Source organism: Taurulus bubalis (genome assembly GCF_910589615.1).
Source record: "Taurulus bubalis genome assembly, chromosome: 1".
Taxonomy (NCBI): domain Eukaryota; kingdom Metazoa; phylum Chordata; class Actinopteri; order Perciformes; family Cottidae; genus Taurulus; species Taurulus bubalis.
Genome location: NC_136589.1, coordinates 40,962,095 through 40,989,751, shown reverse-complemented (window position 1 = coordinate 40,989,751; position 27,657 = coordinate 40,962,095). Strand labels below are relative to the sequence as shown.

The window sequence follows — 27,657 nt, the reverse complement described above, 5'->3', positions numbered from 1 at the left end:
TGAAGGAGAGCGTCGTCTTTTGGTTTGAGAGCGGAGGAATCAAAGTCCTCTAAATTAAGAGCTCAAATCCACGCGATGACATCATCGGTGGGACACGCCCGTGTGGGTTCCTGTGTATTGTGCGTGTGCACACAGAATAAAACACAATGTGGATGATCGGATAGTCCTTCAACGTCTTAATCAAGTAGAAATGAAACATATTTTCTGATGTGAAGATTTGCTATTTCATATTATTTTATTTTTTAGCTTTTGGACTGTTGAACAGGCTGAACAGCAGCTCTGATGGGTTTTTTTTCACTACTTTTTTAAATGTTTTGCGGTTTACATAATTCATGGTCTTCATGAGAGAACATATAATACATTACTGGATTATGAATACAATGACGCGTTGCATTATCAGGACAGAGTAGTGGCTTGAGAAAAGCTGCGAGTTTAGCTGTAAAGTTATTCTCATTGGGAATATTAGCAAAATTAATTGGACAATTCTTTTGTTATATAGACTCTTTATATTGGGCTCTGCACATTGGATTTGAAACCATGAGGTTAAAGCTGTTTACATCTATATATTGTTATTATTTTATCATGCAAGGCCATCGTGGCTTTTCCTTAAAATGTAATTAATTGATTAAAATGTATTTTGGCGACAAATTATCAGTTTTCCGTTGGGTTTTCAGCTGCAAATATCTGCATGTAGAGTAAAGCCCCTTTCCAACTATTCTCCTTATTAAACAGAACAAATACAACTGTTCACCTTCTGAATTCAGGTTTCTCTCTTTCACCAAACGGAATTTATTTGCTAACTCATCGTAAAAAAACCCCACTTAATTCAAACTTGACAGAAACAATTAGCAAAATAAAATAGCCATAAAAAAACACCAGCACGGTACTCAGCCAATTAATCCATAATAACTGTCAATACAAAAACATAAATGCAATAAAATAGATTAAAAAAACTGTTGAACTCTTGTTAATGGAGTTCTTCTGTCTTTGCCAGACTTCGCCTGCATGGAGCCGCTGGGCATGGAGTCGGGGGAGATTTCCTCGGAGCAGATCAGCGCCTCGTCCCAGTACAACTCCAACTGGTCCCCCGAACGCTCGCGGCTCAACTACCAGGAGAACGGCTGGACGCCCTCCGATGACACCGTCAGGGAGTGGATACAGGTCGGTAACGTTTTGGGGTTTTTCATTTCTTTCTTTGTGAAGAATTCTTGTGACTGAAATTGTGTCACACGAGTCTGATCTCATCGCCGGCGTTTGCTCGCTCATGGAGGAACGGCGTTCCTCGGTTTGAACCCGACCGTCCCGCTGAGATCTCGCTCACATCTGGTCTGAATATTGTTCACTCATTTGTGCCACTTTCTCTGCACGGAGAAAGAAAGAAGAAAAGCAGACGTGCATTATTTATTAAAAATGGCCGCTGCAGCACAGTTGATGTAGCAGCCTGAAAAAAAAGAGACCAGTGTTGAATTTCTTTAAACGTATTTGATGTCTTTGTGGATATTTAGTTTAATAAACTAACTGCTGCACAGGGTTGAGAAGAAGACAATGTCTTGTGTTCTACAAATTACAGCGCAGACAGATTTTAAATGAGCAGCTTTTTTCTAACATTGTCAGGGGGGTACAATGCAATTTGTAGCTATGCTGAGAAACCTAAAAACGGGAGTTTATATCATCTATCGTAAGGTTTATGACTATATAAATAGTGACATTTACATTCATTTGCTTTCGAATCGCTCAGGTCTTTTGTCTTGTTTTTTTAATCTTCTCTATTCAACAATAGAGTTTATTTTCCTAATGGTGAGTAAGACATTGTGTGGTAGTTTAATTGGACAGTTTACAATGAGGTGTTATTTTAAATACAGCCAAGCCTCATGAAGTCTCGATGAGTAGATTTAGCCACTTTCTCATTTACTCACGTTGTTGAGAATGAAGAGGAATAAAGATGTCAGTTCATTAACATGAATATTTTTTCAGAGGCAGAGAGAAAGCTTGTGGTAAAAAAGGTTCATTTAGCTTTAGCTAACAAACCTGTGGGAGATTGCAGTTACTGTTATTCAGTCACACAGAAAATATACATTTCCATCACATTCAACTTTTTATATGATGTCAAAAAGTCAGGCTTTTGCACAGCAGAATATATGTTTTATACGGCCGCCTATAGGCAGCAATGAAGAAAAACTTCAAGATGAGTCGAAAATCTTTTGTTGTTTTTTCCCTTGCGTTCATGAACAAACATGCAGAAGCGTGCCGTTCATCACGTTCAGCTATAAAATCAACAGGAAGCAGAACCTGATTTGTTTGGATGATCCCTCTTAAATCTACAGTGCTGGCTCTCTGACTTATTATTGTGTAAACAAGACGCATCTGCTTTTCCTAATATGGTCTTTAGCCGGAGTAAAACTAACCCCGTAGGTGAGACAGAAGGACCTGTAAGGACTGTCCCATTGTCCGGGACGGGAACTCATATAGGAAAACTCACAATGGCCCTCGCAGTAAGAACAGACCCTCACTTCCTTCCTGCGAGGGTTACGACAGGAAGTCGGCGTCGGCGCTGGATTATTAGCAGAGGCCCTCTATTGTCTGTCTGGGGACTTCTTTTAGCTACCGGGCCCCTGTGGGACGTCCTGATACGAGGCCCCGAGCGTTCATAGAGGTTGATGGGTTTACGCTACGTGGAGAGGAGGTGGAGGAGGAGGATCAAATACGCTTCAAATATATAGCTTTTTATGTAATATAGTGGATTTAATTTACCAACAATGCCTCATGAAATGTGAAATCAAACAAAGAAAGGACAGATTTAGGGTTTTAGTTGTGAAAATGTTAAAACCATCTTTAATATTGTATGGATATGAACATATTTACATAGGGTTCATTTTGATACCTCTAATTTAGAAAGCTGAAATATCCCGGCCAATATTCTGGCTTGTAAATCAACACAGTTTTATTCTGGTTTGACCACTTTTTCATGCTTGAGACAAGCTTTTTAATACCTTTACTTCTATATATATATATTACTTTAACGCTTCGATCTATCAAACATTGTTTGAATAAATTAACCACTGACGTGTTCTGGTCCCGCTTTGCGTTCGTTAATCTACCGACCTGGGAACAAACGCTGCTTCTATGCAGATCAATCTTTTCCTGATTTGAGGCCTGGAATAAAAACAAACCAAGTCTTTTAAATACTTTTGAAGTAAAGTAAAGTGGCCGCACACATTTCATTCTCATTTCTAAAATAAATAATAATATTCAGAGGCGAAACACCCGGTGTGCCGAGCTCGGACGCGTTCCCCCCGTTGGACTGTCGACACCGAAGGAGGCGACGACGCTCCTCCTTCGGATCACCGGTCACGAGATTTTCACCGGTGACTCCTCAGTCACGCGCTCCCTCTCGTCAGGCCCGCGGCTAGCAGCTACACCGGGTCCAGTTTGGTGTGTGTGTGTGGACAGATTTATATATATATATGTATGTGTGTGTGTGTGTGTGTGTGTGTGTGTGTTCTTCTGCTGTTCAAGTAAAGCTTTGTCGGCAGTCCCTCCTGGAGGAACAGCAGACCGTCCCCCTGCCACAGTGATTTATAGCCTCAGACCCGGTGCTTTTGCACACAACTCTGTGAGGCGTTTGAGTTATGACTGGTGGTTTTTGTTATGAGAATTTTTCCATTTTTATTTGATTAAGTGCGGTGCGGGGGACAACTCCGCTCAGCAGGGTTTTGCCTCACGGCTTTCCATTCATCTTGCTTGAGAAGAAAATTATGACGTTGATAATTCTTGCATGACCGCCTCCTCCGCTGCAAACACCTCCATTATTCATTCAGAGGCATTTATATTTTATTGACGCTATTTTTAGGATACTATTCGCATTGTTTTACCGGGTGACGCTGTACCCAGACAGTGAGATCATTATTTAGCTTTTGTTATATATATCTGTAATCATATTATGACTCATTCACTGCAGATATCGGAAAGTCTCCATAGCTGTAAACCACGTTTTAAAGATTGAACGAGGAATTAACCGCAATGCTCAAGTAGGTCTTTGATATCATATTGATATTTTGATTTGAGACTAGATATCCTCTTAGATTTTTTGATTTTGGATATCGTCAGTTTTGTCTCATCCTGGTTTTGAAGGCTGAATCAGATCAATGTTAAGTAATGTAGTCCTTAAATCCACATTACTGATGATTATGTATCACAAATCTCGTTGATGGAGATGTATTTGGAGAAAAATATTGTGATATACGACATTGTTACGTGTGCAGCTACAAAATCTCCAAAGTAGAAGGTTTTACAAAATAAAATGGAAATGGAAATTAAAGCTCCTACGCAGGAGCTTCAGTTTTGTGTTGAGTTTGGCGGTCCCTGTGGACAAAAGCGGTATTGCTTCAGAGTGCAAGAGTCCCTTTTAGAAAACCAATGCTCTCCTCCTCCCATTGGAGTCCAGAGTCCAGGTGGTCATGGAGGCCATGTTGTGCTGGTCTCTGCCAGAGGCCCAGCTGGAGTCTGAGCCGGAAAACAAGGGAATCGAACCTGATGACAAGCACTAAGAACCACTATGGACAATCTTCTTGCTGATGGTTTTGTTTGCTGATGTCGGTGATGAAGGATCCTTTGGTGTCAATTCCTAATGTTCTATCTACAATTGAATCTTTTTCAAAAATATCAGGTTTTAAAATAAATTGGCAAAAGTCTGAATGCATGCCGATATAAAGAGAATGCATTCTATCAATGGTTGATTCCTTCCAGTTTAAATGGATCCCAAGGGGACTGAAATATTTGGGTATTGGGCTGTGCTATAATCTCTATTAACATGCTCCCGTTAATAAAAAAAATTAGGGCAAACTTTGACAAATGGAAAGTGTTAAACCTTACCATATAGGGAAAAAAATATATCATTAAGATGGTGGAGGCTCCACAATTTAATTACAGAAGAACGACTCCATCTTAAACATACGCAGGTATAAAAAAACTGTCTTTTAAAAATGCTCCATTTGAACGAATGTGGCTCCAAAATGGCCGGTAGCGGCTTCTTTACAAGTGAATTGACTTAATTGGATGGCATGATGTAAGCTCAGGAAAGGCTTCCTTCCCCTCCCGCCTTCAGGTATTTATAGACGCCCTGCCATTTGTCTTCAGGATCTGTTTGACGCCACCAGGAAGAGCTCGGCGGCGTGCATCTGGAGAACACATTTGGGCCTTGTGTGAGAGGGTTTGTTGTCGTAGCCGGAGCTGAAAGACAAAAGATGCCCCAGAGAGCATTAATAGGTCTCGTTAGCCCCAAATAAACCTCTGGAGGAATGCTTTAGTGAACTTACAAACCCAGGAAGTGTCAATAACACAAATCAGACGGACGTGGAGGCGTTCGTGTGAGGCCTCGTCTGAGTTTGGTTTCAAAGTCGAGCATCTTTGCGAATCGTACATTTCTCAGCGGAGACACTAAAAAAAAGAAAGAGAGGTGATGAAATAAAGATTGTGTCATTCATGAAAGAGCATAAAGCCCCAGAAACAAAGGAGATCTAATTAGCCGGATGTTCATTCTGGATTGAAACCTCGAGGCCGCTGAAAGAAAGTATTTCAGAAATGAGAACAGAAGTTACTTCTTTTTCATCAATGCCAAGGAGTCGTTTAAAAAGTTTCTAATGAGGTTTTACGGGCGTCTAAAAAGTGACTCAGCAGACACATAACGATGTGGAAGTCCCAAACAAAAACAATGCTATGTGATTTTCCTCCAACTTTTAGATCTTTAATTAGCTGTGTCTTCATGCATTTTTTAGGAGACACGGTTGTCTAATTAGATTGTTGCATTTCTTTTGGGGTGCGGGGTGAAAACCTCAAGGCTGCAAAAAGAACAATAAGTCCTACTTTTTAAATAATCCAAAGGTGTCATTTTGAAACTCAGCCATGAAATGTAACAGTTTTTAAGGCGTAAAAGTAATTAAAAAAGATATTTAATCCTTAATTTGTTGTGCTCACTGGGGGTTGTTTCTGTAAATATAGGATTAAGAACCGGGACTTCATCTTCCTTTATAGTTACTTACACTCAGCCAGGAAAAATGGCAACATAAAAATAGAAAAGTTCAGTTATATTGTTTGGTGCCGTTAACGTTTTAAGTTGGCGTCACTCTTTACTGAGTGGGTTTGTTGCCAAATACTAAATAACCCAACAAGAAATCAGCGAACATGAACACAATGACATGTCGAATGAATGAAGTGAAACAGCAAACATGTTTTAGGGTAAAATAATCCTGTAAAAACGCAAAAATATGTTGGGTTTTTTAAGTTATTTCTTAAGTGAGCACCAAAACATACCGGAGCATTTAAAAAAAGTGTGTAAGAGTGGAAAGTTGCATCCTCAGAGTGCAGGACTTCCTTTAGTAAATGCTGAAACCTCAGATGAGGGTTGAGTAATTGGGGCTCTTTCTGTTACTATCACTGTAACAGAGTTCTGTTTTGGCAGGAATTGGCAACGTTTTTTTTTTGTACAATCTTATTTCACCACCCCTGACTGAATTATGTCCTGCATTTTATTCCCTTCATTAAATAAAAGCTCTAAATGTGACTGTTTTTTCTGTGGCATTATTGTAGGCAATGCCAAGTGTTGAGTAATTAGAAGATGGAAGAGCAATTAGCTTCATTTGATAGAGGAAGTCTGCAGAACGGCTGCAGAAAACAACTGTAACAGCTGGCCAGTGGATTACTGCTGAGTCTTTTTTAAACTGAGGCAACGTTTTCAACCCTTTATTCAAACTCTGGGTGTTTTTTCATGTTGAGCATTGTCTGTGAACACCTGGACATTTGTTCATCTGTGAAAAGTTGTTAGTATAAGAAATTCATCTTTCAGAGTCAGAGTTTAGGGGGAAAGTTGTTTTTTAAGGTTGTTTTTTTATGTGTGAGAGTATTTTGTGTCATTTTCTCAGCTAAACCAGAATTTCAATTGTCATGTTCATCGAGGGACTCAGTCAATAGCTCTTTAATTTTTATTCCACTACAACTTTAAATTGGGCTGGTTTGACTTTTTTTTATTTGGCGCTTCGATATATTTGCATTTTCACCTTTTTTTTATTCCATTTTATTGGTGAGACCACTTCTGATATTTGCATTTTAAGTGTTTATTATGTGATTATTTCCTTTTCTTAAACCTGTTTAATGGGTTTAAGCGGGCTTATAATATTTTAATCTGGAAGCAGAAAAGTGCTATACAAATATTATTATTATTATTATTATTATTATTATTATTATTATTATTATTATTATTGTGTTTTCAAGCATTGCCCAAAACTGTGGGACCAAGATAAATATAAGGGTTCAGAAAGAAAAGAAAAATATTGCTGTTAGACAAAATTATGTTGTCTGACTTTTCTCTCAAAAGCCTTCAAACAAATCCATCTCAGATAAAAACATCACTCTTCGGTTAAACTGCTCAAAACTCGTGTCCACATCAAGGACGTGACTCATGGCAGCACGTGACTCATGGCATCATTTTTAAGAGGTCACAAGCTAAAATGACTAGAAGCCACTTGTTGATGTTATAATGAACAAACACAAATCTTCTAGTAGCTTGTTTGTCCCATTTCACAACAAAACTTACGATACTGTGTATTTATTACATAGAGTGCGTGGTGCGTGCGGGGGGGGACGCGATCTCGTGGGAATTTAGATTAAAAGGCGGCTGGGAACATCGGGCGAGCGATCCCACGAAACACATGGATTCCCAGGGGTCTCCCTGTCAGTCGCGGAGCCTACACGAAACCCACGGGAGGCTATTTTCTGCTTCTGCAGCGGTAGAAGCTAAATAATGGCCTCTGGTCCCTTCCCATGTACAGTATCACAGCGGCTCTCTGGTAATGTAATTACACGCCATATATTTCACATGCATCCTACATGCTGGAGCGCTGTGTATTTTTGGGTATGCAACTGATCATTTGCAAACTCAACAAACAGTTATATGAAGATAAATGGATTTCCTTTAATGGCTTAATGCAGTTTGGAACTGAATGTGATAACTGTGCATAGTTGCATTAAGTCCTGGCGGAGTATTCTTAATTTTTTGATATTTAAGCGTTTATGGACAGAATATATGTGAATTAAAACAACCACTGTAAGGCTTCCTGTTATCACTACTGCTCTCTTTGATGATAACTATCTTTTTATTCATCTTTTTTATTATCTCTGGACGCTTCTTTTGCTCCAGTGAGTTAAAAATACCTCGGCCATCTGATCAAGCCATTTCTTTTATCTGTTATTTAGCCCTAAGATCATAATTTCATGAGGAAACTGGGGGGAAGTGTTGCCACGAGATGAGATAACGTCATTGTAATTTCACTTGGAGTTACTCATCTTCAGAATGGCTTTGAACTGCTGGTTGAAATATAGGCTTACATTAGTTTATTCAATTAACAAAAAGAGTTACACTTTCTTCCTCCTTTTGTCAGTCTTAAAACCAAAAAGAAAATGTAAACACGTTTCAATCCTTAAACCTGCAAAACGATATGCTCTTGACAATCTCCATGTGAACTTTATGTGTGTCGGCTTCACTGATTTAGTTCACAGATTGAAAACAGGACAAGCTAATGACTAACAACTGAGTTTCCAGATGGGTGGCATGGGAAACATTAGTTTGTTCTGGTTCCTTTTGTGTCTTTCTTTATTTTTGATTATGAGCTAAATCATCAGCACAAGACGTTTAAATACCACCAGTCGCTGTTTTCTGTGTCCAAATTAGCTGGCTAGCTTGTCCAATAGCTAGCTAAGAGTTTGTTGGAGTCACACTAGCCGGCTAGCTTGTCACGCTAGCTAGCTAAGAGTTTGTTGGAGTCACATTAGCCTGCTAGCTTGTCGTGGTAGCTAGCTAAGAGTTTGTTGCGTTTAACCCTGATGTTTTTTTAATTTTTTGGGGGGGGAATGCTTGTGGTTTGTTCTCCCCAAAGTCAGATGATAGGGTGATTTCTTATATATCAATGCTGTGTTTAAAATATTAAAATGATAAAGCTACTATTTTAATTCTTGCAAAAATATACTTATTTACTAAAATGTACTGTAACATTATTTAATGTTGACTATCTTCATGTTCAAGTGTATAAACTAAGACTATGTATCATGCAGTTGACCTTAACTGAACCTCCTTTTATCGTTTTCTTCTTAGTTTAGTTGCTATATATACTTTGTCCTTATTTACTCTCACAAAATCTGTTGGTCTGAAACAACCACTTAACCTAGAGGGTTAGACACAAATACACGCACATGCACACACACACACACACCACAGGTCACACACTAGTCATTACTGATGCGGGTGGACAACCGTAAAATTGATCCTGAGCTGGTTCCCACACACTCACACACTCTCCTAGACATCCTTGTGGATCGGCGACCCGGGGCTCAAACCCTCGGCGTATCATTGACTCAACAGGCTCTAATTAAACACATGCCCTCGATCACATATCGCAAACCATCTATTTCTGGGAGAAGAGGAAGTGTTGATTATAAGAATAATGATAATACATAATGAAAATAAATAGCACAAAGAATGTCATTCTACAGTTTTCTCTCTTTTAACTGGACAGTTTTGAATCAGAAAACAATTCCCCCGTTCACATCGAAGTCCCGATGAATGATGGTTCCCATCACACTAATCCAGTTCAGTGGGGAACACTGACTGCATAATGTTCCTGTGAAGGTCTTCGTTTTGTGGCTGTCGTCTTAAATGGCGCTAGCTATATCTCTAGCGTCCTGCTCTGATTTTTCACTTATGGAGAGATCACAGCATAATTAATGACGTCTGAGCCTCTTGTTTCCCATATGCGTCATGTGACACAAGGTGCTATATCTGATGCCGTGGCTCTTACTTAAAAATATATATATTTCAACAATTAACACAAAACCTCTAGCTATATACTTCAACCATTTAAAACCTTTAGCTATATACGTCAACCCTTTATACAAAACCTGTAGCTATTCTTCAACCATGTATATGTAACTTCAACCATTTTTACATTCATTTTTATACTTCAAGCATTTAAACATACATTTTAGCTGTATACTTCAACCATTTATACATGTATCTATATATTTCTACAATATACAAAACTTTTAGCTATATTTCAATGTTTAATTACATTTTAGCCATATATAATAATTTATACGTAACGTGTAGCTATATACTTCAACCATTTATACATTACTTTTAGCTGTATACTTCAAATGTTTATCCATAGTTTTTTACCTGCTAACTTCTTTTCATGCACTCTCATTTGTAACATGTTGTGTTCAGGTGTTACAGCTTACTAAATATGTAAAAAAATATTATCAAATCATAATTTCGATTTTGTCAAGTTAGTTGAGTTACTCTGAGTATCAGAAGTACAGAAGTACATCCTTTAACCCTGTCTGAATCTGTCCATTGACCTGTGTCTTCTACCTTCCATGTTTCCAGGTGGATTTGGGATTTCTCCGATTCGTCACGGCCATCGGGACGCAGGGAGCGATCTCAAAGGAGACCAAGAAGCAGTACTTTGTCCAATCGTACAAAGTGGACCTGAGCTCCAACGGAGAGGACTGGATCACCGTGAAGGAGGGCTCAAAGCAGAAGGTATAGCGACGAGTCGCGACAACCCACCTGTATCTAATATTGAAGCGTAATGAAGGACTCTGCATTCTAATCAAAGGGAAGGGAGGATGGCTGAATCAATGTTTTTTCACAGGCTGCCAGCAGTTGGCAGCATCCCTAATCCGAGCCTCGACTGAGACGAGTTCACTGAAAGTCTCATCAGCATCAGAATACATTTCTTTTGGAAAGAAAACGCTGGTCTGAAAGTCGTCTTGGTGGCATCGGTGCAGAGATGAATGGATAGCTTCCAGAGTGTCTCATGAAGGGACATATTGACGTGGTGCAAGTACATATGTTGAACAGCCAGTACAAACAGCTCCTATGTTGTTTATTGAAGGTTCAAGTTGAGTTTCTTTGGTCACAAGTCCAAGTCAAACCGGATTCGGCACAGACAAACGCTTTGTTACGCATGTTATGTGGCTATGCATGCAGTACATGAAGTACTTTGAGTACCACAGTAGATTTGGGCCAGAGGTGGTTTGGTGGTCGTTGCTTTAGTAGCAGTTGTACTAGAAGTAGAATGAGCAGTAGTAGTACAGTTGTACCGAGAAGGTGCTGCTGTTATGTATATATAGCATGAGTAGTAGCATTTACTTAATTGTCAATAGTAGTTAGTAGTGGCAGTGGTAGTAAAAAGCAGTAGTAGTAGTAGTAGTAATAGCAGTAATAGTGGCAGTAAATTAAGTAGTAATAGTAGTGACAGTGGTAGTGATAATGTTAGAGGCAGTGTTACTAAAAGCGTGGTGCTGGTGATAGTAGTTAACAATAGTTGTAGTAATTTTCGTGGCAGTAGTAGTAGTAGTAGAAGTAGTAGTAGTAGTAGTACTAGTACTATTGGATAACAACAGCTGTGTCAGTTTAAGTTGTAGTACCAGCAGCGTCAGCGATGATGTCAGTAGAAGAAGTAACAAAGTAGCAGAGCAGAAAAATAACAGAAGCATTAATCCTCAGTACTTTCTGTGCTCTCCTCAGATCTTTCAGGGGAACGGCGACCCGATCGGCGAGGCCCGCTCTGTCCTCCCCAAGCAGACTCTGGCCCGCTACGTCCGGGTCCGCCCCATGTCCTGGGAGCAAGGCATCTGCATGCGCTTTGAGATCTACGGCTGCAGGACGTCAGGTAGCCACACCGAATACTTCCAGTACACAAAGTCACGTGATATGAGGCGACGCTCGATGCTTTGATTCATGTTTTTAAATAACTCCTGTCAGTACTGGAATATTCCATTTAAGTGTAATGTAATCTAAATATGATCTAATCTAACAAACATATGCATGAGCACACACACACACACACACACGCACGCACACACACACACACACACGTGATTTCCCAACAAACAATAACCAAGAATAAATGTAAATGATTTAATGAAACATCCACATTTTAACAATAAATAACGATTTTGTTTTATTTTTTTACTTTTTCTTTAACCTGAATCTTAACTTTTTTAAGGATCAATGAACTTTTGCAAACCCAGTTACTTTGTTAAACCTCCAACTTACTTACAGTTTCGTGAACATATACAAAATATTGAAAGGTGAAAACAGTCTTTTATAGCCACTAAATGCGTTTTTTTACGAACACTAAATGCTTCCTTACGAAGGGAAAAGAGAAAGTAATGTTCACACTTTGTGTTAAAAACAAAATGAGTGACAGTTAAAAAGACTTCTTGACGAGTTGTATCTGTTCTTTTCGGACTCTCCCGTTAATAGCATGTTCTCATTTCTGCACACCGTGAATCAAACCAACATCTTTTTGGCTGCAGGACGAGAAGCTCCTGCTGCTCTCTGTCGATTTAAAATAATCACCGCTTCCAAGGCGAGCGCAAACTCCCACAGAAGGACACCGTTATTCATTACCGAGGAGCGAAGGAGCATCACGCCGCCTCATTACTCATCCCGCTAACATTATATAAACCTCAGTTCTTGATGCACTACAAGCAGCTCCCAGCCGGAGAGCTCCATATGAGGCTCTAACTCAGAGCAGAAGAGGCTGTAAAGTGCTAGACAGGTGTTTCAGGAGATGGAACGACACAATTGGGAAAGTGTGTGTGTGTGTGTGTGTGTGTAAGTACGTCATTCACTCCAAAACCTTAAACCTTATCCTCATTTTCACTTCAATTTAATTCAATTTCCGTCTTAAATCTGAAACCAAACTCCTAAATCCAAATCATGCAATTTAAAGAAGTAATGAAACACGGGAAAGAAAAGCTCTCTTTTTGTCCTCGTAAGCACAGAAAGACTGGGACACACACAGACAGAGCTGAGGAGCCGTAAATTCACATCGCGGAGGAATTTACGTCCTCGAGGAGCTGTCGTTAATCCCCCGATGTAACTCTGGAAGCTTTTGTCAAACACAAATATCTCTGACTGTTTGAGCCCGGATATTAGATCTGGCTCGTTGTGGATAATGGACTTAACTTGACTCGCTGTGTCCGGACCTCCGCGTTCACATATTTAAAATGTTTGAGTTTAATTAAGTTTTCTTATTTCCGAGAAAACAAAAGGCACGGCTCAAACCTCGTTTATTTCCTAATGCTTGAAGAATAGACCGGCCTGGTTGGTCAACAGATTGCCTCAAGGTCACATGTCGCATCCCAGCTTTAGGAAACAGAACAGAGTCGTGGCCGCGTTATTTACAAATAACCATAATTATATAGCCAGAAACTGTAAAAACTAAACTAAACCAATCATCGTTGGTCCAAATCATGTGTGACAAAAACTTAAAATAGTAATATTTCATCATTTCAATTAAACATTTGACCAAAAATAAATTGTTTGCAGTCACCAGAGTCTGTAAAAAATAAAAAAACACATAATATTCTACGCCCCTCGGCGCAACTGAGAAGCCATGATTGACTGATTTTATGGTGTATAGCAGTTCAATAGTTCAATATGACCACACACATATAAAAAAATCTACATTATTCCATGTTGAAACTAACTCCTCCCGGAGTTTACTCTTGAGTTTAATCACTGCAGCGGCGCCCAGAGGGCATCGACGAAAACTGCTGACTCAGGCGGTGATAAGATGAGGACGTTTCTTATCATTCTGTAACCCCTTTAAATGTGTCTTATCCTCTCCACCACCTCTCTCTCTCTCCCTCTGTTCAGACTACCCCTGCTCCGGGATGCTGGGGATGGTGTCCGGTCAGATCTCGGACGCTCAGATCGGCGCCTCGTCGTACGCCGACCGCGGCTGGGTGGCGGAGAACGCCCGGCTGTTGACGGGCAGATCGGGCTGGACCGGCCAGCAGACGAAGCAGCCCTTCAGGAACGAGTGGCTGCAGGTGGGGTTCGATACTGAGCTTGGGTTTTATTGGTCAAACCGCTGACACCCCTTTGTATTTTATCTTGGTGTGATGGGAGTTTGTTTCATTCTTTCTGCTAGAAATGATTTATTTAACCCTAGAACACCATCACTAACATTGGGTATATTTTATCCGATATAATGTACCTGATATAATAGACTTCTCTCTTCAAAATATATTCAAATACAACAATACAAGGCAAATTGAAGTACTCTTATTTTATTTTACCCTATAGAACTTCTCATAAAACAAAAAACAGGTGTCATGGGGCGACCCTAAAAAAAGTCTCAAAATCGGGAATTTGGGAAACGTCAATAAAACATGATTAAAAATATAATTAATGGAGCTGTGAACCTGTTCTCTGGTCCACCTGCTCTTGGGACATGTGGAAAAGTATCCCTTCAATAACCATACAACCATAAGACGCACGCAACTCAGACAAAAGCAACACAATGAAAATGACGTAACCACAATCGCTTGGGTGGAAATCACCTGACGTCAGTGTTCTAGGACAGGGGTTCTTAACCTTTTTGAACTTTTCAAGTACAAAGTGCCCCGGGGCCCAACACACAAATAACTAATAATTCGATTTTTCAACAAAAACAAGGGAGAGTCTCAGAAAAACTGAGAATTTTTTTTTTTATTTGATGAATAGTATGTGGTAATAAAATAAATACACTTTTAGGATATTTTTTTTAGGATTAATTGTATTATTGAACAACTACAGTGCTCTCGGTTAATCCAACATGTTAATAAACCTTAAATAGTTAAGACAGTAAAAGTGAGGTTTTTACTTTTTTAAGAGAATATCTGTGTGTTCACAATTATTGGGCAACTATTAGTGTGCAGACAAGTGTGCACACAATTCAAAATAATAATTTTAAAATTAAATAAACTGTAAATAACATCTAAATAAAGTGCAAATTAAAATATAGCCTTATGATGTGAATGATATACTTCAGCAGTCTTCATGTTTGCAGAACCAGAAGTTGCTCTTCATATCTGTGACAGCTGGCTTTCACAGCACATTTGGAGTTGCCAGTCAAACATTTAGACGTTTGGTGGCGGGCACTTTCGTCTTCCTGTTTTCGTTTTAAATACTTCTCTATAACTTTCGCTACAGGCTAGCTAGCTGCTGGCTGAGTTTCTTCTTCTGCATATTAGAGCTTGTTAACAGACTGACTGACGCATTACCGCCACCAAGTGGTGGGAAGCTGTATTGTGATATCTCTGCTGTCTTCAATTCATTACCTATGCCTGCCCTCGCGGCCCATAGGTGAAAACGGAAAGTTTTTGGTGGCCAATGGGCGGCCGCGACCCTATGGTTGAGAATCACTGTTCTAGGGTGAAGTAAAAAAAGAACAACAGTACAATAATTTGTCAATGAATCTAACCAACTGTTTTGTTTACCCCCTTCCTCGCCCTCCCTGGCAGGTGGATCTGGGCCAGGACAAGATGGTGAGCGGCGTGGTGATCCAGGGAGGGAAGCACCGCGACAGGAACGTCTTCATGAAGCGGTTCAAGGTGGGACACAGCCTGGACGGGGACGAGTGGACCACCCTCAAGGAGGACAACACCACCAAGCCCAAGGTTGGTCTAACATTCACAGAAAGAAAGGTTTGGATGTCACTTGAACTTTATTTTAGGGTGTAGAATTTAAGCCGTGAGAACATATTTTTCTCGCGAGCCAATCAGAGCAGGCTTTTTCGGAAAGGGACTCTTTAAAGAGACAGGCGCTAAAACGGAGCGTTTCAGACAGAGGATGAATACAGGTATGTTTACATAGACAGTGTGAGGAAAAGAATGTGTTTTTTGTTGTTTTTTTACATTAGAATCAGAATCAGGATCAGAATCAGAACCATTTATTCGCCAGGTCTGGTTCCACACACGAAGGGTGGAAGGTGCATAATCAACAATCAACAACAACAACAACAGTGCAATGGGTATTACATTAAGTACAAAAATAAAGTGCTCAAATAAACAGACAACAGTAATGTAAACAAGTGTTCTGTAAGTGTATGTGTATGGTAGTAACCCCAAAATAACAGCATGAACCTAAGAATGAGCATGAAATGTCACACCCTTTAAGAAGTAGATGTGATGTGGGACCCAATCTGTAAGTAGCAGTTATTGTCAAAATAATCTTTCATTTATTTATCTGTAATATATATACAGCCACTAAAAGGCTTTTAGGGTGTGAAAGGTCTCGTAGGAACTGAAATGGTCCTCTCTTTTTCTTTCTCCATCATTCACACATCGATGGCTGGAGAGCAAAACCTACCATCTGAAAAATGCTCTCTTTTGAGAATACTAATAAAAACTAGTTGCAGAATGATGTTGGTTAAGGATATCAATACATAATACAAAAAAAAGAAAAGAAAAATACAAAGAAAATACAAAGAACTTAAACTCGTTGTGTTAAAATGATTGGGTTCATGATTCCTTCATCAACTACCTTCCTGTTTGCAACGTTTTTACCTCGACGACACCACAAAGTCACATATATTAACCGAATGAATGGGATTTACTCCCTAAAATCTCTCCAACTGCCACAATGCAGACAAGACCAGAGCTAATGAAACATTAATTTAATTATTCACTGCTTCACTGGCCCCGGGTTTCACCTCTCAGGTCATATTGTTAGAGGTTGTTCAAGCTGTATTCTGGGATAGAAACAATCAATCATCTCCTCTGTGTGTTCAAGGGGAGACAAATACAGAAAATCAATAAGAGGTATACGATGATATCTGATAAGATACGGCTTGTATTGATCCCCAGATGGGGAATGCAGCAGCACAACTGGATTAAGTACAGATGAAGTGAAATACATAAATAAGAAGAAGAAGTAAACATAGAAGCTCTAAAAGTACTTAAAAGCGCGGTGATTTTTGCAGTCGAGACAGTAAGTTTCTCTATGAAGAAAACTTTACGTGATTTAATTAACTTTTCACTTCATCGGAAACCATTTTCCAAAAGTGAACTTGCATCTAAAGGCTGTTCAGTTCGTTCAGGACAAACAGAGGAAGACGTCTGTGGAACAAACGAGGAAAAGAAACTGTGAAGAAGACAATGGCATACCGCTCCGTTTGATTGACGGGTGATTTTTTAGAATGTTTTCTATTCAGTCGCTCAGCTCTGAAAACACCAGCTACGGTCTCGGCTTCCTAACCTCCTCTTGGCGATTCCAGCGCCTTTGATTCTGATCCTCGAGAGGAAATTCGTGTCATTGCTTCCTCGGGCCCGGCTTCCTCTCCACGTTGGTGCGACATCCTCCCTCTATGCGCTCCAGATGGCGGGGAGGAGGAGGAGGAGGCCGGGGTCGAACCGCCAGACTCCCGCTGATTTAAGGCGGGCGGAGATCTCGACGCTCCTCTGTCCCCTCGATAATCCTCTCTGCTCTTGTTTCCTGTGTCTTTTTTATATAAAAATGGAAATACAAACTCGAGGCAGGAAGCCTCAGCGAGGCATGAGCACCAAACCGAGAAAATACTGATAGTTTGTGTTGAGAGAAACAAACAGTGAGGACCTGAATCCAGGATTGTAATTGTTTCATAAACTCAATTTAAGGTGACGTATAAAGGTTGTTTTGGAGCTGAACTGAAGCCTTGTCCCGCAAAAACATTCCAATACAATGAAACTGCATTGTTCTGCAATTACGCTTCGAGGGAAACATATTTCGTCGTGGATTATGTTTGCAAATAAGTTTCAAATTAGTTTCAAGTCTGCGTAAGGAGAAAGAAAAAAAAGTAGTTTTCTGTAGCATTCTTTTCTTTCTTTTTTACAACGTTAACCACGAATTTCAAACTGTTTCAGAATGTTATCAAACTGTTTCAGGCAGTTTCAAACTGTTTCAAACTGTTTTCAAACTGTTTCAAACTGTTTTCAAACTGTTTTCAAACTGTTTCAAACTGTTTCAAACTGTTTCAAACTGTTTTCAAACTGTTTTCAAACGGTTTCAAACTGTTTTCAAACTGTTTCAAACTGTTTCAAACTGTTTCAAACTGTTTTCAAACTGTTTTCAAACGGTTTCAAACTGTTTCAAACTGTTTCAAACTGTTTTCAAACGGTTTCAAACTGTTTCAAACTGTTTTCAAACTGTTTTCAAACGGTTTCAAACTGTTTTCAAACTGTTTTCAAACGGTTTCAAACTGTTTCAAACTGTTTTCAAACTGTTTTCAAACTGTTTTCAAACGGTTTTCAAACTGTTTTCAAACGGTTTCAAACTGTTTCAGAATGTTTTCAAACTGTTTCAAACGGTTTTCAAACTGTTTCAAACTGTTTTCAAACGGTTTCAAACTGTTTCAAACGGTTTTCAAACTGTTTCAAACTGATTCAAACTGATTCAAACTGTTTCAAACTGTTTCAAACTGATTCAAACTTTTTCAAACTGTTTCAAACTGTTTCAAACTGATTCAAGCTGATTCAAACTGTTTCAAACGGTTTCAAACTGTTTCAAACTGATTCAAACTGTTTCAAACGGTTTCAAACCGTTTCAAACTGTGACCGTAAACCAGGAGAAGGTACGTTTTCCTTGAAATGTAATAAAAAGTGCAGTTTACTTGTGCGGGAAAGTAATTTTGTGCGAGACATGCAGCGTTGTGTTCATCACTCAACAGTAGGTCTGACAACTGCACGTAGTTTTAAACAATGTGTGGGGGTATGATTGAAGTACATTGACAAATAACACACACAAAAATGTGTACTTAAACGTATTTTTGACTAAAGTCGTCCCACACAGAAATACAACAACAAAATTGAAGTGTGTCTAAAAGCTTCTAAAACATTTAATTTTACGCATTACATGATTTCCCCCAAAACATTTATCGGAGGTTTCCTGGAAAAAAACTTGGCAACTCTGCAATTTTGAGGCAGAATTTGAATTTTCTTGAAAATCAAGTAACTATAAATGCCAAATTCATTTATAATCGAGTTATTTGGCTCCCGGAGAGTAGCGTTCCCATTTGGTTTTCCCAGAGGCGAAGTCACGTGACTCACAGTCAGAGCTCTTCTCCTGCTTGGATCAGCATTAGATCATAACTCTAGCATATTAAGAACTGCATAAAAAAAAGGTCCTTGCCTTTTAACATTTTAAAGACAATGAAACAAGCTTTTAGATTACCAGTAACACTCCGAAATCACTGTTTGATTGATTCAATTAGCATAATTCCTAAAAACTGATACTACAAAACTATTTATTTTAAACTTACTGCCAAAACACTGAACTTTACTGTCAACGTTAGTGCAAACAGTGATCAATGTTTATGACAATAATGCTCATTGATTGACAGAAATAAAGAAAAACCTGCTCATGAGCCAGCGTTAGCATGAAAGGTCCCGAGCCAGATGTTTAAATACCAAACTAAAGACAGAATAAATCAATATATAAAGCTGACGTGTTCATTACCAAACAAACATGCACGAGACAGGCATTGGTACAAAGTACATAAATAAGTGTATTTTGTAAATGTGAAAGCTAAAAGGTTTGCGATTTTCAAACGGACACATCCCATAATGCCGCACTGCAGTGGTAAAGCGGGCGTAAAGGAAACGGCTTCATTTCTGACGCGGACAGAACCTTTTTTTTTATTTTTGTGTCCCACCTCTTTGCTCCCAGTGTGACGGAAATCATTCTCATCTGTGCTCCTTCCATGTTGGACTTATGAAGAAGAAGAAGAAAAAGGATCTGACTCTGGTTCTGATTTCCTGGCTTTTGTCTTTGTTTTTCCTGTATTTTTTTGATGTCAAACTAACTGATGCTTGATCAGAAGCAGACTTGCATCGGGACAGCATGCTATTGTTTGTTTAGTTGTCGGCGCTGTGGTTTGGCTTTAACTTTGCTGCAGAGTTTCCAACAACAGCAGGAAAAGAGCACTCGGATTTGTTTGGGATTTACCAATTTATCCTTTACATGTTGCAGAAAAAAAAACACATTTTCAAAGAAATTACAGCCTCCACATTCATCCTGGAGCAGATCTCTTCTGATAGAAGGAATATGTTTGTCCTTTCACATTCTTTTAATTAGCATCACTGGTGTTGAAAGTCCTTCTTACTCTTTGATCTTTGAGAACTTTGTTCTTTGATGACATTTGCAGAACACATCTTCCTCTGAAATCAAAGCGGACAACTATTTGCTGCTGGAAGTTGGCAACTTTAGTTTTGAGCCTCACATCAGTCTTCCATATTTAAATAATAGTTTAAAAAAAAGAAGCGTTATTTAACTGGTTTCTTCTGGCACCTGGCAAACTCAGGTGAAGTGCATTCACGTCCTCTCTCGTCTTCTTCCTCAGATCTTCCTCGGGAATCAGAACCACGACACCCCAGAGCTCCGGTCCATGGGTCCCCTGCTGACCCGCTACGTCAGGATCTACCCGGAGAGGGCCACCATCGAGGGCCTGGGCCTGCGCCTGGAGCTGCTGGGCTGCGAGCTGGACGGTGAGTTTCCATCAAGCAACAGGTCGTCCCTTTTGACTCCAGATAAGTGTTTCAAAGATTCGGACATTTTTTTAGGCGACCACAATGTTACAATCAATTTTCGGGTTGTGAAATCACACATAAGGTCGAAGTTTCTAAGTTAAAAATAGAGAAAACTCCCAGACCGGAGTACAATCCGCTGCTTTATGGTCTGTTTGACTCTAAATGACCATCATTTACTAAATGAACATCATGCTGTATTGAAGAAGTCTTGAAAATAGAGATTGAGACATAAACTCATGTTTACAATGTTTACTGAGGGAATAAATCAAGAGAGAAGTAGTCATTTTCTCATAGACTTCTATACAACCAGAGGAGTTGTCCCCTGCTGGCCAGTAGAGAGAATACAGGTTTAAAATGAATTAATTGGCGTCACTTTTCAGACCGCAAGGTTTCTCCCTGATGAAGGAGAACACAGCCCTACTTTATGTGTCCGAAACCTTTACATGTTACCAACATTGCACGCAAACACAAAAGCCAAAAGAGCAAGTATAAACTGGATCAAGTGACTCCAGAAAAAATGTAGCTGTCATCCCCCCCAAGGCAGGGCAAGGCCATATCACATGGAGGGTTGATATTAAAGCAGAACACTCCTGTGGTTTCTGGCTCTGGCGGCAGTTTCTCTCTCAGCTCAGCTTTCACAAAGGCAGCTGAATTCAGTGGGTTCAGTCTTTAGGTTAGTTTGATCGTCCTCACGCTCTTTGAATCAACTAAACCTAAAATTGCACGTGTTTGCAGTGTTTTTGATCAAATGTCAGGCTGGCAGATGTTAATGTTTTTCAATGTAAGCCCAGAAAACAGACGACAATCATCACGGGTTGAAACACTGTGTATTTCCCCCAAAATCAAAGCACATTCACACTGCAATAAAAGCTGCAGAACACTTTTTGCTTGTTTCAGTGTCGCTGCAAAATCTTTCAGAAAACACTCTGCAACATCAGAAGGAAAACGCAAACAGCTTTCCCAGATGAATTTGCATGAATGTGGTTTCAGTCGACCAACCAATCAATCATTAAACAGGGAAAGGGAACTACTTACACTGTCAGGCTGCTTATCTGTATTGAATCTGCAGTGTTTGGTGTTATGAGAGAGAGAGAGAGAGAGAGAGAGAACATGAAAGGCTGACGCATGCCATTGCAGGCTACTATCTCTACTGCAGCAGTGGTCAGTGCTGGATGCTGTGTGTGTGTGTGAGAGAGAGAGAGAGAGAGAGAGAGAGAGAGAGAGAGAGGGCTCGACCTCCCGCAGTAGGTGAGGGAGGAACAGATGAAGGGAGGAACAGATGAAGGGAGGAGGGAGTATCTGGTTGCTCTGCAGGAGGAACGATGAGGATCAGCCGGAGCGGGCGATGAGAGAAGAGTGTGTTTGTGTGAGAGAGGAGAGAAGAGGAGGATGGAAGAAGAGCAGGAGAGGAGGAGAAGAGGAGAAGATGAGAGGAGAAATGGAGACGGGAAACGTCAACTTTGTGAGATAAACGGAGAATTTCAGGAGCGGCCAATCATTTTTATTTTTGTTCATTTATCTACACTGTAAAGTGTATTTGACAAGTCGGTTGTTATCCTAAAGAAAAACATAAGAAGGAGTCCTGAAACACTCATCTCTCACATCATGAAACAACACACATCAGAAAAGCCTTTAAAAGCTGTTTAATTGTGTTGTATTGTTGTATAGACGCCTGGATGAAGCGGCTTATCTTTTACACGGTTAAAAGATGGGAAGATAGTGTGTGTGTGTGTGTGTGTGTGTGTGTGTGTGTGGCATGTAGGGCATGAAAGGAGTGAGACCAAAAGGAAACAGAGAGTCGAACAGGGGGAGACGACTGTTGTGTGTGAAGCAGCGTGTCTGACTCACAACCAGATGAACAGAGTCTCACTTCAAAAGAAGGAAGAAGGAAACGATGACATCACACACTGAAATGCATGCAGACCACACACTCGTACACACTGCAAAAGGCAAAAACAAATCATACGGATACAGACAAGCCCACTAATATACACATTATGTCACGTACCTCAAGGTTATCTCTTCATTAATGCACATACCTCGAGTGCTCTGATTTCATGCTATTAAATCATCAAAACGTAGCAGCGTTGATATCAAAAGCCTTTTTTTAGTTCATGTGTATTTATTGAACAAGAAAAAGGTCTCTGTTGATTCATCAAAGAGTCACACTGCGGCAAAAACTGAGCCTCTTCCTGTTCCTGCAAAAAAACATCAGGTGCTTAAAGCTCACGGGAGAGAAGCTAACACGCTCACGACACGCCTGCAGATCAGCTTCAGCAGGTTTTCTGTTGTTGTTTTTTTGCTCACCGCTGTTGCTGCTTCAAGCTTATTCATGGACTTACATCCACGCTGTTGTGAGAGCAAACCTGCGTCCCACTCACAACGCTGCAAACACGCTTCCTTACAAAGTTTAATTACATGCCACCATCTGGGGTTCTCGCGTAGCCTACATATGCTAATTCAAGTTCAATTTGCTTCATTTCCATAAAAAAAAATGAAACGCCAGACATCGACTGTATGGTTGAATTTAACTAGATGCAAGAGTTTCTGTCATTATTATCACTTCGGTCCGTGACGGGAAAGAAGATTCTTGAGTTTTGCAGGATTATAAACCAGAGTGTCCAGTAATTCAACCTAAAATATCTCTTCACCCAAATGAGTCACAGCTCTCTGGCATAAATAAGGCCGAAGGTTTTCATGAAGTCATGTCAGTTATTAGTCATGGATGTACTGCTGAACGGGTAGACGAAGCACAGGGGCCTAAGGGGTCCAACATGAAATGTCTGAAAATAGACACAAAACCACCAAAAACAATATCATTACTGCTACAAAGGGATGCACAATGACCGAAAATAGATATAAAACAACCCAAAACAATATCATTACAGCTACAAATAACTCACAGTTGCTCCAAAGCCAAAGAGAGACACAATTACCACTAGATACAAAATCATGACAAAGGGACGCACAATGACCAAAAACAGATACAAAAGGACTTTAAAGGGACTCAAAATGATGAAGAATAGATAACGAACGATTGCAAAGGGCGCCAAAATGACCAAAGATATAAACAAAGCAACTTGCAAGATGACCAAAAATAGCAACCACATAGGGATGCACAATGACCAAAAATAGATTCAAAACAACCACAAAGGGATGCACAATGACCAAAAATAGAAACAAAATGATGAAAAAAGGGACGTAAAAATGACCAAAAATAGATACAAACCTCTATGGAGAGAGGCATAATGACCAAAAATAGATACAAAACAACCACAAAAGGATACACATGACCAAAATAGATACAACTGGACTTTAAAGGGACGCAAAATGACGAAGAATAGATAACGAACAATTGCAAAGGGCGCAAAAATGACCAAAGATATATACAAAACAACTTGCAAGATGACTTAAAATAGATACAAAACAACGACCAGAAATAGAAACAAAACCACTGCAAAGGGACGCAAGATGACCTACATTGATAGAAAATGACGACAAAGGGATGCAAATGCACGAGACTCTTTTTAGAAAAAAGTTTGGGAGTCTCGGTGGGGGGCCTCCTGCATGTCTGTGCCAAGGGGCCCATGGTCTCATAATCCATCCATGATTACAATGTCTCCTAAATTGATTTTTTTCTTTTTTTCCAACCAAATAAATCAGGAAATAAAAAGTTCCTCTTGTCCCTACCTGGAGGAAGACGAGGAGGATCAATTAGATTGATGATGGATCAAACTGAAAATGTCACTTTTTTCACGTTACATTTTGTTCTGCCGTGACGTTTAATGGCATTGCGTAAATGTTAACAGTTGGCACTTAAAGTCAAGTCTCGTGTTTCGTTTTTTTTTGTCTAAGTCAGCAGCTCTTAAAGCCGCAGAACGTACAGCTTTCAGAAAATAATACTCCCTCAGCAGGGCCTTTTTTTGGTGGGTGCCAACTCATTTTACATCCTGGTTCCTGTTCTGGAAAGAGAAGTTGAGTTCCGGAGCTTCTAAATAGTTTCTAGTTGCCGTAAGTTATTGTGCAGTAAAGAATCCTGGATTCAATAAGGAACGGGCTGTGGAACATTATCAGCACGCAGGGCTCAAACCACCGGCTTCATCTGGTTCATAAGAAACTAATATGCCTTTAGATGTTGTTAGACGCAAAGACAAACTGTGTGTCATCCTTCTATCCATCCAGACATCACGACCACGGCTCCTCCCACCACGGCCGTCGCCTCCACGGTTCCCATGACGACGTTCGGAGCGACCACCACGGCGCCGACCACCGTCCCGGGGACGACGCCCCCGGTGCCGGACTGCGAGGACGGACAGCGGGACTGCGATGACGAGACCGAGGCTCCCGATGACTACGACCTAGTGACGGGTAAGAAAATAGTATAATTAAAGTGACAGGCACTCATATATATATATCAATATTCATAATGCTTTATAACAATAATCAGAACACACTGCAAAGCATTTTATAATGTCTTTAAGGGTCATAATATTTCATAATTGCTGAGTCGTATCATAATAATCATAATCATCATAACGCAATATCAGCTTTTTTATAACACATTATAATCAATATACATAATACTGTATGATCTCTGCAAAATAAATTCAGTATTATAATACTTGACCTTTTAAATCATTATAAAGTGCAAAACACCATGTTATGACTGTTGTAATAAAGCATTATGAAGAGCCATGAGTATCTGTAACAGCAGGTTATAACACATTGCACGTATGTTATAGCACATTATAGAAAGTGTAGCTTTTGCATTTGAGTCTTTTGTGTACGTCTGTTTTTAGAGTCTGTTTTAAGCAGTGATGCGACACAAAACACTCGTCTCCTTCCCTCGTCTCCTTCCCCCCAGTAGCTCTCCTCTCCTTCCCCCTAGTAGCTCTCGTCTCCTTCCCTCGTCTCCTTCCCCCCAGCAGCTCTCCTCTCCTTCCCCCTAGTAGCTCTCGTCTCCTTCCCCCCAGCAGCTCTCATCTCCTTCCCTCGTCTCCTTCGCCCCAGCAGCTCTCCTCTCCTTCCCCCTAGTAGCTCTCGTCTCCTTCCCTCGTCTCCTTCCCCCCAGCAGCTCTTATCTCCTTCCCTCGTCTCCTTCCCCCCAGTAGCTCTCGTCTCCTTCCCCCCAGCAGCTCTCCTCTCCTTCCCCCAGCAGCTCTCGTCTCCTTCCCTCGTCTCCTTACCCCAGCAGCTCTCGTCTCCTTCCCTCATCTCCTTCCCCCAGCAGCTCTCATCTCCTTCCCTCGTCTCCTTACCCCAGCAGCTCTCGTCTCCTTACCTCATCTCCTTCCCCCAGCAGCTCTCATCTCCTTCCCTCGTCTCCTTACCCCAGCAGCTCTCGTCTCCTTACCTCATCTCCTTCCCCCAGCAGCTCTCATCTCCTTCCCTCGTCTCCTTCGCCCCAGCAGCTCTCCTCTCCTTCCCCCTAGTAGCTCTCGTCTCCTTCCCTCGTCTCCTTCCCCCCAGCAGCTCTTATCTCCTTCCCTCGTCTCCTTCCCCCCAGTAGCTCTCGTCTCCTTCCCCCCAGCAGCTCTCCTCTCCTTCCCCCAGCAGCTCTCGTCTCCTTCCCTCGTCTCCTTACCCCAGCAGCTCTCGTCTCCTTCCCTCATCTCCTTCCCCCAGCAGCTCTCATCTCCTTCCCTCGTCTCCTTACCCCAGCAGCTCTCGTCTCCTTACCTCATCTCCTTCCCCCAGCAGCTCTCATCTCCTTCCCTCGTCTCCTTCCCGCAGCAGCTCTCGTCTCCTTCATGTACGTCTTCTTTGACTTTGACAGAAGTTAAACTCGTTGGACTGAGATCATAACAAATTCCCCCTTATCTTCCTTCTTACTAAAAGTTTTGACCAAAGCGTTCCTCTTTCTGTTTAACTTAAAACACTATAAATCAAACAGGCGCATTCCCGTAGAAACTTCTCCTTTATCTTCTCTTTACTGTCACAAACCCGTTTTTCTAAACTGTGAGATTTTCTCAGAAAAACGTCTCCAAAGACACAAAAACTGCATCGTTTGGATTTCTGTGAATGTCTTCTGAAGAGCATGAAAGAACGCCTGCTATCGCTAACGCTATCGCTATCGCTATCTTCTCGTGTGAGTTCATGTGGTGGCATCTGTGTGCGCTGGACCAAACCGCCTGACCTTTGACCTCCGCCCTGTCTCTCCCATCTGTCTCCAGCAGGCGGTCCCACAGCGGTCGACCCCATCATGGACTTCATACCAGGTGAGGACGTCCGCCGCAATCTGTTGCCATGTTTGCTCTCCTCCTCCTCTTATTTCATTTGGGCCTCCTCAGCTTTTATTTCCTTCTTCCATCTTTTCCTCTCTTATTTTCATCCTTTCTTCTCCTCTCTCTTGAGTCGTACAGTAACTTCAGAGTCCAGGCGAACCATTTTAAAGACAAAAAAAAGCCCATGTGTCGGGTTCTGGGTTGCCAGATCGGCGCATTAATTCAGCCGCCGCTCCCATCGTTCAGCGTCACCGAGAGAGCCACCGCAGTCACAGAGAACAATGAGACCGGCTTTCATGGGAGCAAATGGCTTTTTCATCGCCCCAGTTCACAAATGAGACTTTTTCTTTTTTGCTTGGCGCCGACACACGACTCGACCGCAGAGAAATGCTGATGGATTCACTCTGAAATGCACCTGTTTGAGTCAGGACAGAGGAATAAAGACGTTTTTGTTTCGGGGAAAAAGGAACACAAAAACAGATGCCTTGTTTCTGCGGTTAAAGAAACACAACTTCAAAAGACAGATGTTTGTGACAAACAGGTTATTTTATTTACCTCATGTTCTACATCTCATCGTCACGTGAGACTAAACGGTCGTTTTAAGCTTCGTTGACTATGATTTATTCCGGCGATTCGTCGTTTTTGATGTGTTTTTTAATGATAGATTACTTTAGCTTATGAGCACATCTTTGGTAAACACAATATTTAAGAAGGTGCTGCTGTGTGAGAAGCTGGTTACCAGTCTTTTTGCTCGTGACACCACGAGGTGGGGGGTTCTGCTTAATTTTAAGGATTTTTGAGGCCTAAAGAGGTGAAGCTAATAATATTTCACAAGTTCAGGTTCAAACTCATGACCTTATTTGGGGTTTTTTAACTGGTGGAAAACCTGGAAAACTGTGAAACACGTGTTTAGTGTCAATCTCACTGTGGTGCATTGTGGGTGATGAGCGTTGACGAGGCCGCGATCGCTCCACATTTATTATCCCGACTTCAGTTCACCTGGAGGAAACCGGAGGAGTCGGGACGAGCCGGATGAAAAGGT

General features: G+C 40.8%; 1 protein-coding gene across 1 annotated transcript in view; it reads left to right on the top strand.

Annotated features, from left to right (window-relative positions):
- LOC306738112 (neuropilin-1a-like) overlaps positions 1 to 27,657 on the top strand; it is a gene marked incomplete at both ends in the record, with an annotated part of 75,552 nt that overhangs the window by 41,738 nt on the left and 6,157 nt on the right. The window contains 8 exons of the mRNA XM_079219941.1: positions 995 to 1,161; positions 10,433 to 10,588; positions 11,579 to 11,723; positions 13,721 to 13,896; positions 15,352 to 15,507; positions 20,205 to 20,349; positions 24,574 to 24,759; positions 26,565 to 26,609. Coding sequence (XP_079076067.1) covers positions 995 to 1,161; positions 10,433 to 10,588; positions 11,579 to 11,723; positions 13,721 to 13,896; positions 15,352 to 15,507; positions 20,205 to 20,349; positions 24,574 to 24,759; positions 26,565 to 26,609 — 1,176 coding nt within the window. The remainder of the gene's footprint in view (positions 1 to 994; positions 1,162 to 10,432; positions 10,589 to 11,578; positions 11,724 to 13,720; positions 13,897 to 15,351; positions 15,508 to 20,204; positions 20,350 to 24,573; positions 24,760 to 26,564; positions 26,610 to 27,657) is intronic.